The 14,024-nt window shown below is 47.9% G+C and overlaps 2 protein-coding genes across 4 annotated transcripts in view; one reads left to right on the forward strand and one right to left on the reverse strand.

Annotated features, from left to right (window-relative positions):
- The window catches only part of Zfyve26 (zinc finger FYVE-type containing 26), a 61,105-nt gene extending 50,390 nt beyond the window's left edge, over nucleotides 1-10,715 (forward strand). For all 3 annotated transcript variants that reach the window (XM_050158435.1, XM_050158436.1, XM_050158434.1), the window contains exons 36-42: nucleotides 995-1,192; nucleotides 2,191-2,390; nucleotides 3,325-3,466; nucleotides 3,925-3,984; nucleotides 4,747-4,929; nucleotides 5,541-5,585; nucleotides 8,746-10,715. In XM_050158435.1, coding sequence (XP_050014392.1) covers nucleotides 995-1,192; nucleotides 2,191-2,390; nucleotides 3,325-3,466; nucleotides 3,925-3,984; nucleotides 4,747-4,929; nucleotides 5,541-5,585; nucleotides 8,746-8,949 — 1,032 coding nt within the window. In that variant the 3' untranslated portion in view covers nucleotides 8,950-10,715. The remainder of the gene's footprint in view (nucleotides 1-994; nucleotides 1,193-2,190; nucleotides 2,391-3,324; nucleotides 3,467-3,924; nucleotides 3,985-4,746; nucleotides 4,930-5,540; nucleotides 5,586-8,745) is intronic.
- Rad51b (RAD51 paralog B) overlaps nucleotides 1-14,024 on the reverse strand; it is a 599,994-nt gene that overhangs the window by 584,233 nt on the left and 1,737 nt on the right. The gene's annotated exons all lie outside the window — the stretch shown is intronic.

The raw sequence follows: 14,024 nt of genomic DNA on the forward strand, positions 1-14,024 counted from the left end.
AATGTGATGGTGTAGTGGGTCAGCTTTGTGGGTGTGAGGCATGGGCAGCTTCTGGGTGCGTTCCAGTGGTAGAACCTGCTTAGGTATTTTATATCAGAGTTTGAGAAGAAAAGTGGTCCTGAGGCTTTTGACCTGTGCCCCTGGAAGAATTGTATTGTGACTGAGAAAGAGGAGAATGTGGGAGGAGCAAGTTTCGTGGGACAATCTAGGATGCAGTCTTTTGTGTGGTGGATGCATTGGCTTTGCAGGAAGTCCTGTTGAGAGGCAGCTGGGTCCCACAGGAGGTCCGGGTTTGGGAGGTCTAGGGGGATGAACAGGCTGGAAGTAGAGGTATGGGTGTCATCACACACAGCATGGAAAGCCACGAGACTGGATGAAATCACTAGGAAAGTAGAGCGAAAAAGAGCTCTGCAGGAATGAGAGGAGCCAGCTAAGGAAATTGAGTGGCCAGAGATGTTGAAAGGATGCCTAGAGAGGTTGGTTTCTTGTATAATGAAAGCAAAATAAAGATTTTTTTTCTTACTTAAAAATAAAAAAAAATTAAGCTTAAAGTTTTTCAAGAAATTTAAACAATGTTATTTAACTTAAAAAATTAATTTTTTTTTTGAAAAAAAAATAGTTTCTCAAGGGAAAGAAGTCATTATTCTTTCAAAAACTGCTGGGTCCACTGGAGACAGTAAACAGGTCTTCTAGCATTTGAGAGGCTCTGGGTTTGATCCCCGTCACTATAGAGAACTGATACTGATGGAATTAGCAGTGTCGAATTTCCTTGTTAGCTAGCATGCGGGGCCGATAGGGGATAAATCCTAGGAGAAAAAGAACAATGAGTGGAGAGAGCCACTCAAGGAAGGAGTGCATGGAGCATCCTTGGAGAGGGCTTCTCAGAGGAAAAGGCTGAGAGGCACTGCCCTAGGAGGGTGTGGAGGTGCAGAGCAAACCCCAGACTGCCAGGCCAGTCCCACACTTCTGACTTCTTACTCCTTTCCTGCTCCAGGAAAGTCCTCCAGAGGTCTTCATAGAAGGCATTTTCCAGCCGAGCTACAAAAGTGGGAAGTTGCACACTTTGGAAAACTTACTGGAATCCATTGATCCAAGCCTGGAGAGCTGGGGAGCGTACCTGATCGCTGCCTGCCAGCATCTGCAGAAGAAGAACTACTACCACATCCTGTATGAGCTGCAGCAGTTTATGAAGGTAACAGCAACCCAGCCTCCCTTCCACTTGGCGCTGGTGCTGTGTTGTGCAGGGGAGGCTGTGCAAGATGAGGGAACGGGACAGTCATTTGATCCCTGACCGTGGTGCTTGACCCTGGAGCAAATCCACCACACTCTCCAACATTATTAAATATTTAGACTTTCCTCCTACACTTAGAGCCAAGCTTTAATCTTGCCCATAATAGCATCCTTCAGAATTTAAACAGTGTGGGGCTGGACAGATGGCTCAGCGGTTAAGTGAACTGCCTGCTCTTCCAGAGGATCCAGGTTCAATTCCCAGCACCCACATGGTGACTCATAATCATCAATAACTCTAGTCCCAGGAGATCGGATGCCCTTTTCTGATCTCCACAGACGTCAGGCACACATGTGGTACACAGATATACATGCAGGCAAAATACTCACCCACATAAAAATCAATAAATAAATAGATAAATAAATAGTATAATTAAAAAAAAAAGACTTCAAGGAATATAAAAGTGAAGATGAGGATGGGGGGAGAAAGGAAGGAAGGAAGGAACGAACGAAGGGAATATGTTCTGGCAAGCTGGTGTCTTTAGAAGAAAATGCATGAAAGGAGAAGGACCAGGCTCCCCCTGTCTGAGGATTCTCAGTACTATGATCTCAGAAATGAGATCATCTGATGCCAACTTAAAGCTGAATCTACTTAATGGGGATTCGGAAGGATCTTCCTTGAGACCTCTACCATGGTGAGATAATATCCCACCTAAGCTTGACAGGCAGCTCACTGTAGGGTCTCTGGGACCCTGTGATGACTGACGTAAAATGCTGCTCAGCTGATGATAGAGGAGACACTGGCACTTATCGAGAGGAAGCGAGGCTCCATCACAGGGCCAGAACCTGAAGGTCTGCTATATCAGGGGGAATCCGGTCAGGCTTCTTGTGACACCGACCCCCCTCCCCACCCACCAACATCTCTGATCTCTCCTAAACCAAACATTCGCTTCCCAATCCTAGGACCAAGTCCGGGCTGCCATGACCTGTATTCGGTTCTTTAGTCACAAAGCAAAGTCCTACACGGAGCTGGGAGAGAAGCTCTCATGGTTGCTTAAGGCCAAGGACCACCTGAAGATCTACCTCCAAGAAACATCCCGCAGCTCCGGGAAGAAGAAAAGCACCTTCTTCCGGAAGAAGATGACTGCTGCTGATGTCTCCAGGTATGTCAAGGCTCCGGAGGTGGTCAGCGCAGGGCGGGAAGGCAGCAGCCATGGGTGACAGCGTCTGCTACAGCCTGGAAAGCCACTATCGGAAGGGATTAGGATCCCATGCTATCCCAGACTGAATTCCACATTCCTTACCATGAGCAAAAAAGGTCCAGCATAATCCCTCTCACTCTTCCTTGGTACGTGTCAGCCACTGGCCTTCAGGCACTGGCCTCCAGGATCCTCAACCCAAGCTCTTTCTTTCTCTTATGCTTGCCAACCCCTCTATTCGGAACATACTATCTAAGTCAGACATGGTAGTACATGCTGAAGCAGGAGGATTGTGAGTTTGAGGCTAGTGGTATAGCTAGATCTAGTCTCAAAAAAAAAAAAAAAAGCAGATTTTCCAACACTCTAATTAGTTGTCTTCTTAGACTCAGACACGAAAACTCTTCTGTGTCTGGTTACTATCCATTTCTGCTCTAGCCCATGAGCCGTGAAAGCAGGACTCAAGCCTCCTGCTCACTCTGGGACCTGCTGTGTAGATACTCAGTAAATATTGTTGAGTCAGTGCCAGAAGCTTGTCCAGTTCCACAGTGCGCCTTAACTATTGTATGTCTGGGGGGAGGGGCTAGGTCTTTGTCCAGCCCCACAGTGCACCTTAACTATTGTATGTCTGGTGGGGGGGGGGGGGGGGGGGGGCCGGGGGTGGCGGTTGGGGGGTGGGGAGGGAGGGGTGGGGGGGGGGGGGGGGGGGGGGGGGGGGTGTGCGCTAGGTCTTCCGTTTCTGTCTAACCGTAGCTATTTGGAAGGTATTTCAAGCCTCTTCCCTTTTTGCCGTTTCTTTGTTCTCTCCATTGCCCTCTTCTTATGAGCCAGTCACCCGGCCCCAGCCCCCCACTCTCTGAGAGCCTGCTGAGGCTGCACTGTGCCTGCCCTGTCCCCGCAGGCATATGAATACACTTCAGCTACAGATGGAAGTGACCAGATTCTTACATCGGTGTGAGAGCGCCGGCACCTCGCAGGTCACCACTTTGCCTCTGCCAACGCTCTTCGGAAATAACCACATGAAGATGGAAGTTGCCTGCAAGGTGCGTGCAGGGTTTCACCTGTGGCAGACTTGCTCACCTCCTTCAGAGTGCTTATCCCTATTGTAATTATCTGACTATTTCAATCGTTTGCTTGCCGGCTTCCTCCCCTTTGGAATGCGGGCCTCAGGCGGGAGTTAGAGTCCACTTGGTCCCTTGGATCTCTGCTGCTGGGTGCTCAGTAAAGGCTCCACATATATTTAATAACTGAGCAAATGGATTGGGTATGTTGGCTCATATCTATAATCCCAGAAGTAGGGAGGCAGAGGTAGGAGAATCGCTGTGAATTCAAGGCCGGCCGGATCTACATAGTTGGTTCTAAACCAGCCAGGGCTGTGCAGAGAGACCCTGTCTCCACAAAAACGTGATGATAAAGATAAATAGGGACCCTGATGTTTTTATTGAGAAGTTATTTGAATAATTATTCCTTTAAGCATATCTCCATCTCCCTCTCCCTCCAGGTTATGCTGGGAGGGAAAAATGTGGAAGACGGTTTTGGAATTGCATTCCGCGTTCTACAGGTATGATGTTCTGTGCTCTTGATGTTCCATTCAAGCGTATGGCAAGGGACCCCGTACCTGACATTTCTGGGAAAGGCTACTCCTTAGAAAATATTCTTATCCCAGGAAGAGCAGCTTTACATGTCAAAACAGATAACAGAACTGAGTCAGCCAAAAGCCAATCTTAGCATCTCAAGAGGTATCCAGGAGCACGTGTAAGACAGCTACCCACAACCAGTTCACTGCAGAAAAGTCACTCACCGTCTCAGGAGAGCCTGTCTAGAAGGACTAGCCAGGCTATCTCTCCCAACTCCTGTGGTGTAAGGGCTAACCGAAGCTGGGTTCAAAGCATTTATCTGGCAGGTTCCAGCAAGTGAGTTTTGATAATCTGTTTCAACACTTGGGCAGCTCTTAACAAACACCAGCCCTGTGCACCATTTCCCAGAGAAAGCTGAGTCAGGGGAGAGAGGATTGGTCTTAGGAACTAAGTAGAATGTCTTTGAAAGTCCATGGAGCCAGGCACGGTGGAATCTCATTGTTTGGGGACAGGAAACTCAAGCACTGAAGACCAGCCTTGACCCTGTCCTGAGGAAAAGAAAGCCCCACTTCATACCGAGAGGAGGCAGCTTTTATACTCACTTCTTAAATGTCTGCCTGACTCCAAAGGGAGCCTTTTTTACTTCTGCATGTTTGTTTTATTTGGGTTCCCTATTGTAACTGCAATCCTTTCCCACTGTGGGCATCTCCCACTGCCCTAAGTCCGTCATCCCACATCTGTCCTAGGACTTCCAGCTGGATGCTGCTGCAACCTACTGCAGAGCCGCCAGGCAGCTGGTGGAGAGGGAGAAGTACGGTGAGATCCGGCAGTTGCTCAAATGTGTCAGTGAGTCAGGCATGGCAGCCAAAAGTGATGGCGACACCATCCTCCTTAACTGCCTGGAAGCCTTCAAGAGAATCCCACCACAGGTGCGCTCACTCCTAGATCTCTTGGGTGGCCACTATCTGCTTCAGAATCACCCCATCCTCCTCCTCCTCCTCCTCCTCCTCCTCCTCCTCCTCCTCCTCCTCCTCCTCCTCCTCCTCCTCTTCCTCCTCCTCCTCACTACAAGAATCGTTTCTCTTCCTAACTCTCTGCAATCATGGCCTCACTCTGAGCAACTGTCTCCCTTTGTAGAAGTCATGATTCTGATGGCTGTCTCCAGAAGGCGTCCCTTGGTGTCCTCTTGTCTAATAGTGTGTGCGCTTGGAAATGTCTGTGTTATGATGGATAGACTAGAGTGGGCTTTGAAACATGCTGCCTGCAAAACCGTCCTCTATGACATGCCTGTGGGGTGAACAGAGCCACGTCCATTTGTGAAAGCTCAGCACGGGCCTCGTAGGAGATGCTCCTTCTGCCCCAACCCAAGCTTAGTAATATCATTGGCTATCATTCATTATTCTTATAGTGGGAATTGAGGTAGGGAGAAGGATCAGGCGGGCACCCCCACCTTGGAGTCACAGTAGCTGGGCTCAGACTGGATTGAGCCGAGGCTCCCAGCTTCTTCCTTTCACAGCCACTCTGTCTCTGTTGTACACAGGAGCTGGAGGGACTGATCCAGGCGATACACAGCGACGACAACAAGGTGAGCAGGCTGTCTCCTAGATCTGGTGTTGTTACTGAATGAATAGCACTGAGGCTTCCCTTGCCCTGCACAGTAGTTCCATGCAGTCTTGTGGCTCGGTTTCTTTGTTATCCAGGACCTAGACAGTGGTTTAAAAGCTCCAGACGGAATAGATGGGGCAGATGAACATTGACTGCCCAAACCTTTGCCTTCCCAATTTTTTGTTTGTTTGTTTTGTTTTTTTTGTTTTTTTTTTTTGGTTTTTCGAGACAGGGTTTCTCTGTGGTTTTGGAGCCTGTCCTGGAACTAGCTCTTGTAGACCAGGCTGGTCTCGAACTCACAGAGATCCGCCTGCCTCTGCCTCCCAAGTGCTGGGATTACAGGCGTGCGCCACCACCACCCGGCCTTGTTTTGTTTTTTCAAGACAGGATTTCTCTGTGTAGCTTTGGAGCCTGTCCTGGAACTCAATGTGTTGGACAAGCTAGCCTTGAACTCACAGAAATCCACCTGATTGCTAGGATTAAAGGCGTGTACCACCACCACCCGGCTGCCTTCCCAATTCCCTCTCCCTGAGACTGTTTTTAAATCTCTGGGTTATTCTCAGGTCTCTCACCCGATAGCCATAGAGGAAATCTCATTTCCATCTTCAGGCAGACTGATTGGATGAGGTTCCTGGTGGGGAAAGTTTTCCTTATTCTGGAGGGAAAAAGAGTCCAGTAAGAAAACCCACTGTATTAGCTAATGTTCTTGTTGTTGCTATGACAAAATACTTAACAAGACGCAATTTAAGGAGGGAACGATTAATTCCAACTTAGAGTTTAAGGGATAAATTCCACTGTAGTGGAGATGGAAAGGCGCAGGGGCAAGAGGAGGTGGCTGGCTGCTCATATTGCATCCAGAGTTAGAAAACGGAGAGAGTGCGCGGTCTTGGCACAAGCCTCTAATCCCAGCACTCAGGAGGCAGAGGCAGCTGGGTCTCTGTGAGTTTGAGGCCAGCATGTTCCACAGAGCAAGTTCCAAGACAGCCAAGGCTACACAGAGAAACCCTGTCTCAAAAGAAGGAAGGAAGGAAGGAAGGAAGGAAGGAAGGAAGGAAAGGAAAGGAAAGGAAAGGAAAGGAAAGGAAAGGAAAGGAAAGGAAAGGAAAGGAAAGGAAAGGAAAGGAAAGGAAAGGAAAGGAAAGGAAAGGAAAGGAAAGGAAAGGAAGAAAAAGAGAATAAAAAGTGGGGTCCTAAAACCTCAATACCCACCCCAGGTGACTATTTCCTCCAGCAAGGGTCCACCTTCCAAACACCACCAGCAACCACAATCCAGTTGTTCCAATACACAACCCTATGAGAGGCATTTCACATTCAAACCAAAACATCCACTCAGCCCTTTGGCGGACAGTGCTCCCTCGAGGGCCGTGAACTCTTCCCTGTTTGGGAAATGGCCGGACCTTCTGTTCCGGATCACCTCTGTGAGAAGTGCCAGCCAGCTTATCCTTTGGTCGGTGTCACCAGTTGTGGCTGGTCATGGGACCCATCATCCTGCCATCCTCAGGAAGGCCTCCAGGCTAGAAGAGCTCTGAAAAAGCAAAGCCAGACCAGCTGGCCATCAGGAGGTATATCTCCCAGCTTTGCAGTCCCTCGTGATGGAAACTAGTGTCAGACAGCGGCTTCTTACACAGCCACGAAGCCGCTCCCACTGCGGTGGCCGTTGGTCCCCAGGCGGAACCTGCCGACCATGGTTTTCAGTCTAGATCCTAAGGTGAGCTTGTTCTAGACATTTCTTCACTGCTTGTTCAACTTCCCAATAAGGCACTTGGAAAGGATGAAATTCCCACATCCCAAAATGACAGCTACTTTTGTACAATCTGAATGAGAACCCAAATCTCAACAGTTGTTTCTTTCAGCAGCTATTCTAAGATACTTTTGGGACCTCAGGGCACAGGTCTTGCCAAAAACTGGCATGATCCATTTTTTTTTAACTCTAGATTCTGGCAATAACATTCTCTTGGATTTTGCTTGTCAGCTTGTGATATTTCATATAGGTAGGATTAGCTGGAGCTAGAGGCCTAGATGAGGGCTCACTCCCTAGACCAGTATATGTATCCCCCAACAGCAGTACCCAATTGCTTCAGTGAGCTCACAACTCACCTGATTTTTTTCTGTAGTGGAAAACTATCTGAAATCAAGCCAAAAAGACTTTGGTTAGCAGAACCCACACACATCCCAAAAAGATGAACCAGTTTGCATGGAGCAAAAAATGTCTCTGATTCAGAAATAACTGTTGCGGTAGAAAAGCAGCTGCCAGTGGGAGCCCAGCTGCAGCTTGTGAAGGCCTTGCTAGTGCTCGCTCACAATGATGGAGGCGCTGGGGAAACCAGAGCCAAGGAGAAAAGGGCTCTTGAATCGTGGGATGGACAGCATAGGAGATACATTATCCCTCACACCGAGCTGCCTTCCATCCAAACAAGGGTATTCTATTCAAGTCTCGTGGGGTGATATCTTAACTAGATAATCGTGTGTATCCATTTTTTCTCCACATGTTATCTGTCAGTGGACTTTAAATTCAAGACTGAGAATATAGTTCAATGCTAGAGTGCTTGCCTAGCATGCATGGGGCCCAGGTTCAGTCCCCAGGACCACCCACCCAAAGGTTTGTTTTTGTTTTAATTCAGCATGTTTAAAACAGAAAAGGGGAATCTGTAAACCCTTTGCCAAAGGAAGGTATGATTCCTTTACTCATCCACCCAGCCACCCATGTAAGGCCCATTGGCTGCACACAGGCTGCATGCTAGGCCCCAAGAGTATATTATCCCTGCTCTCATGAACCTTGTAGTCTAGTCAAGACTATCAGTTAATCAACAAGAAACTATAAAACCACTGTGGGCACTGGCAATACTAGCTCTGATTCCAGAAAGAAACTGGAGGAAGCTGGATAGAGAGCAGAGTCTGCCTGTCTACCTTGGTCTTTAAAATCTTATTTCATCTGTGATTGCACTTATATGCGCACAAAGCCATGCAATCGCTTGATGTCTAGAACGCTGTTATGAAATAATAGAAGGCAAGAGCCTAGCTATCAGTTTGGTGCTTGAGAAGTACTGTTTACCCACCGGCACTTCCTGGGACTCTATGTTCATTGACCTGCCTTTTCTGATCACTTCTTTTCCCCTATCTTGTACCCAACCCATCACTAGGTCCGAGCCTATCTGACATGTTGCAAACTGCGCTCTGCCTACCTGATCGCTGTGAAGCAAGAACACTCGCAGGCAGCCGCCCTGGTCCAGCAGGTGCAGCAGGCTGCCAAAAGCAGTGGGGACTCTGTGGTTCAAGACATCTGTGCTCAGTGGCTTCTGACAAGCCACTCCCGTGGTGCCCATGGCTCAGGCTCCAGGAAGTGACCCTGGGCAGCAGAACCTAAGAACTGTAGCCTGGGAGCTCTGACCACAGGCACAATGCCACACAGCGCCCTCCATCTCCGTCTTCCTGTGGAGTGGAACCTCTGGCCCTGCCCGAGGTTGGAGTGAGCAGGTTGGACCCTGCTTGCCTGTGTGGGCGAAAGCAGGCCCTTTCACACAAGTGCCATGAGAAGTTGTAGGATTCGTGTTTGTCTAGAGATAGCCACTTCTTTCTACCTCAGAGTGACTGTGTGTGTGCATGTGTGCACATACGTGTGCATGCTCCCGTGCACTCATGTTTACGCCCCAGCATTTTCTGAACAAATGAGACCCCTCTGCTGAAGAGAAGTGCTCTACTTCCTACCTTGTGCTGGTCTGCAAACCTTCCCTGCATTTTTGGTTCTTACCCTAGGTCATCCTGTCTGTCCACGGTTCCTCCCCGCTGTGCAGACACACTTTCGCAACTCCTCTTAACATGAGGGACTAACAGTTACAAAGCAGGGCTGGAAAAAGAAATGCTTCTTCTCGCTTTCCAAAATTCAGAGAAGGCCCTGGGAGTGTTTACACCTGGGGACCATGAGCGCCCTCCCGGCAGCGCCTCTCACAAGCACAAGGTTTTCAGGTGCGGGCATCTGAAGGCTCTGGTGACAACATAATGGTCAGATCTGGGGAGGCTGAGGCCAGGCCTTGTCACATTCATCCAGAGCGGAAGAAAACGCAGGTCTCTTCAAACACAGGGCTGGCTCTTGTCAGTATCCCTACTGCACGGTGGATGGGTAAGAACACATGACTTTGTCTTTTAGCGTCTGGGGAAAGAGATAGTAGCCAGGATCCTGGGGCTGAACGAATGGCCAGACTCTACCTATTCAAGCTGCATCCTTGTGCCTCTTTAAGAAACCGTTTCTCTATCCCTCGTGCTTCCCTTCAGTCTCCTCAGGACCATGGGCTGAGATATGCAAAGATCTGGCTCGTGAGGCAGGAGTACACTGAGGAAATGGGGTTCATGTCACAGTTGGGCCTTCAGATGAGTCAGCACAAGGAGGTAACAAATGAGTCCCATCCAGTGGTGGGGACAAGATGAAGGGTTAAATACGCATCTGCTTATCTTCCCAACCGAGACAAGTCAGTGCTCAAAAGAAAGGGTTTGTCATTCAGTGACTGATTTACAAATGAGAGCCCCAAAGAAAAGCTTGTGGCCCCATGACTCCCACCAGCCAGAGCTCCCCCTTGCTACCAAGGCAACAGGAACTGGAAACTGAAGTCAGTGTCTCTGGTGCTTAGAAGCCCTGTTCATTTCTTCTGAACCAAGTTTTTCTTAACAACTGTTAATGGACGTCTGTCAAGAGTCCAAGCTATGATCCTATTAGAGAAGGAAGGCTGGGGGAAAATACTTGATCCCTTGAGGGTGCAGTCTGGCGGTGGCTTTCCCTTCCTTGAGTCATAGAACACACCATCCAGGTCCCAGAAGCCCCCAGTGCCTGGGGTCTGCTTACACTCAAGGCGGTCCTTTTTGCACTGAGAATAAGCACTTTACACACCTGGGTTGTAAGTCCTACAGCCCTTGATTTAGGGTGTCACAACCAGATTTCCCTGACTTTCTCCTAACTTGAACTATAAAATAGGTAACCATTGACCAGGTTAACAGAGAAGAAACTACAGACCCCAGACATCACACTGTGGTCTCCTGCAAAGCAACAGTAACATCAAAGCACTTGTACATGTTGAAGGGTTGTGTGTTCTACACCCATGCCACAATAAACTGTCTATTCCACCTACTTTTTGGCTTCATGGCTTGATTTATATAAGTACACTTTTTTTAAAAAAAAAATTGTATGAATGCCTAAATATATGCTATACCATGTGCTTGCTTGCCTGGCACCTGTGGAGGCCAGAAGAGAGTATGGGATCCCCTGGAACTGGAGTTACAGGTGGTTGTGAGTTGCTGGGAACTACATTCAAGTCCTGTGTAAGAACAAGTGCTCTTAACTACCTAGCCATGTCTCCAGCCCGTGACTTCTGTTTGTTTTGAGACAAGTTCTCGTGTAGGCCACATTGACTATGAACTTGCTGTGTAGCTGAAGGTAATCTAGAACTCTTGATCCTCTTCCCTCCGTGCTCCCTGTTTCCAGACTCTTGCCTTTTGCTCATGTGTTCTGTGGAAAGAAAAGGTGAGTAGGGAATAAAGTTCAGCTTACTAACTTTCTCTTGAACAATTCCTGCACTAGCTGTTCATACGATTGTGAATTTCTCAAATTCCCAATGTATTAAAAAATTACTAATGGCCGGGCGGTGGTGGCGCACGCCTTTAATCCCAGCACTCAGGAGGCAGAGGCAGGCGTTATCTCTGAGTTCGAGGCCAGCCTGTTCTACATGAGCTAGTTCCAGGACAGGAACCAAAAGCTACGGAGAAACCCTGTCTCGAAAAATCCAAAAAAATTACTAGTGGGCCCCAGAAGTGTATCAGTGGATAAAGCGCTTGCCACACAGGCCTGTCGACACCCATGCAAAGATGGAAAGGAAGAACTGACTGTTCAAGTTGTCTTCTGACCTCCATATATACACGAACACACACACAATACACACAAGTATTAGTAAATCCTAAAACCTTAAGAAGGGTCTGGGCATGGCGGTGTGTACCTTTTAACCTCAGCATTCAGGAGGCAGAGGCAGGGAGATTTCTGTGAGTTTAAGACCAGCCTCATCTACATAGTGAGTTTCAGGACAACCAGGGCTACAGAGTGAGACCCTGTCTCAAAAAAAAAAAAAAATGTTCCTGCTCAGCTCCCTTTTGGGGCTGGAGAGATGGCTGATGGGTTAAGAGCATTTCTGTTTTTACAGAGAACTGGGGTTTGATCCCAGCACCTACTTACAGACTCCATGTGGAATCCCCGTTTTCCTCGCTGTTGGCCACCAGTCCATAAGGACAAAGGGGCAGAAGCAAGGACAGAGCTTTGGATGCCATGTGAACATGGCAGAAATAGCTTCAGTGAGACAGCTCAACTTTATCCCCGAGTGAGGAAGAAAGGATGGGGACAGTGGCTGGGGCATCCCCTAATTTGCACTAAACAGCACATTCTTATCCCAAAACCCTTAGTACAAGTCTTAGGATCATATGCGGAAGCACAGTCTAGGCCGCTGGGAGAAGGTTTCTGCAGGGAACTGTGTCAAGGGTCACACTAGTGATAAGTCAAGCATCTGGACCTAGAGACATTCTTCAAATAAGGTCAGACAGAGCATAGGAAACCCTCTGCTGGCAGAGAGAGTCCTCCCTGCTGCTGAGCTCAGAGAGAGCTGCCAGACTGTGGCAGACTACAACCTGACCAGGAAGGCCTCCCAACCACACCAGATCCAGGGAATATGACACCCACTTCTCTCCACCAAGGGCACCAGGCATTCATATGGTGCACAGACATATGTGCAAGCAAAACATCCACACACATAAAATAAGTTTATTGTCATAAAGTATTGTTTTATTAGTGCGTTAGAAATGTGGTTGAAAGTATAGCAGTTGCCTGGTATGTGTAAAGTCCTAGGCTCAGTTACTGAATTCCACCATAAAAAATTAAAAACTCAATTTAGAATCCTCTACCACTAGGACACTTGATATGTTTCATGTCTGCTTTAGGTGAAGGGGTGGCGATAGGCCATACAGTTGGAGCAGGAATCCGAGTGAAGAGTCCTCCCATCTCCCAGGGGTGACCAGTGTCGCCAGTATCTCGTGTGCAGTCCCAGGGCGGTGGTGCAGGGGTATTTTACCACCACAGATTATCCTGCAGTGAATTTTCCTGAATTGTTGAGTCCGAGGATATGTGCATTTGGTCAATAATCGCAGCCATTTTCCACAGCAATTTGCTTTCCCACCAGTGGGGTAGAGAGTGCTCACCCTACCATTCCCCCCATTCTTGTCCCCCAGGAATTCATAAACTTGATGGATTTTTTGTTTGTTTGTTTGTTTTTGAGATAGGGTCTCATTTTCGTGGATTCTTGCTCAGGTAGACTGCTCCTCGTTCTCTCGGGGCACGTTTGCGGAAGGACACCTGAGCTGAGAGCATTCATTCGCATGGCTGCTGTTATCATCGTTCCCCAGAAATGGGAGCCTCTCCGGTTTCTCATTCAAAACAAAACAAAAACAAACGGAGCAAACACATGCTAAGGATGGAAGGAGACCTGAAGACATCTGGCGTGGCCGTGACACGAAGACACGTCACAACAAAGAGTACAGGGAACATTCCACCCGAATGCAAGACAGATGCGCACTAGGTTTGGAAACCCGAGACAGGCTAGGCTGCCAGATGTCTTTGGCTGAGGCTTAGGCAAAGTAGATCACAGGCAATTAGACTCGTAACACCCAGGCAAGCAAATATCAATAGTCACATTGCCCTGGCAGAAACGGGCTCTTCTTGGTCTAACCCTCTCTCCTATGTTGCATTAATTTTCCTGGGGGGGGGGGTTGTGGAAAAACAAATATTCATTTAGCCTACGGTACCGATGACAGAGCAAAGAAATAATTTCACTCAAGTGAACCAGTGAGTTTATTGGGGTTACTAAAAGAAGCATAGGTAGGTCTCTGGCAAGTATACTACTGAAGAGACCACTGTGGCATGGGCTCATAAAAAAATCCCCCCATCCCCTGGCAACACCTCCATTGGACTCTTTGTCTCTGTGAAATTGACTATTTGTATGTAGGTAGAAAAAGTTCATTTAGCAAAACGCCAACTATAGAAGTCATTTCCTGAGATAGAAAAAAAAATTGTGCTGGGTGGTGGTGGTGCACACTTTTAATTCCAGCTCTCAGGAGGCAGATCTCTGTGAGTTCAAGGCCAGCCTGGTCTACAAGAGCTAGTTCCAGAACAGGCTCCAAAGCTACAAAGAAACCCTGTTTCGGGAAAAAAAAAATATTATTTGTAAGAAAGTGGACAAAATGAAACATGCTTAAATCAAATCTGAAAAGGTACTGAGATGAAAGCAAGAAATAACTGTTATAAAATAAGTATATGCTATATTATAAATCAGACACGGCCGTAATGCTCAACTGAACATCACTGGTCCTCATGTTCTCATTCTTCCTGCTCTATACA

Source organism: Alexandromys fortis, unplaced genomic scaffold, assembly GCF_014885135.2.
Source record: "Alexandromys fortis isolate MF-2015 unplaced genomic scaffold, M_Fortis_MF-2015_v1.1 scaffold_99, whole genome shotgun sequence".
Taxonomy (NCBI): Eukaryota; Metazoa; Chordata; class Mammalia; order Rodentia; family Cricetidae; genus Alexandromys; species Alexandromys fortis.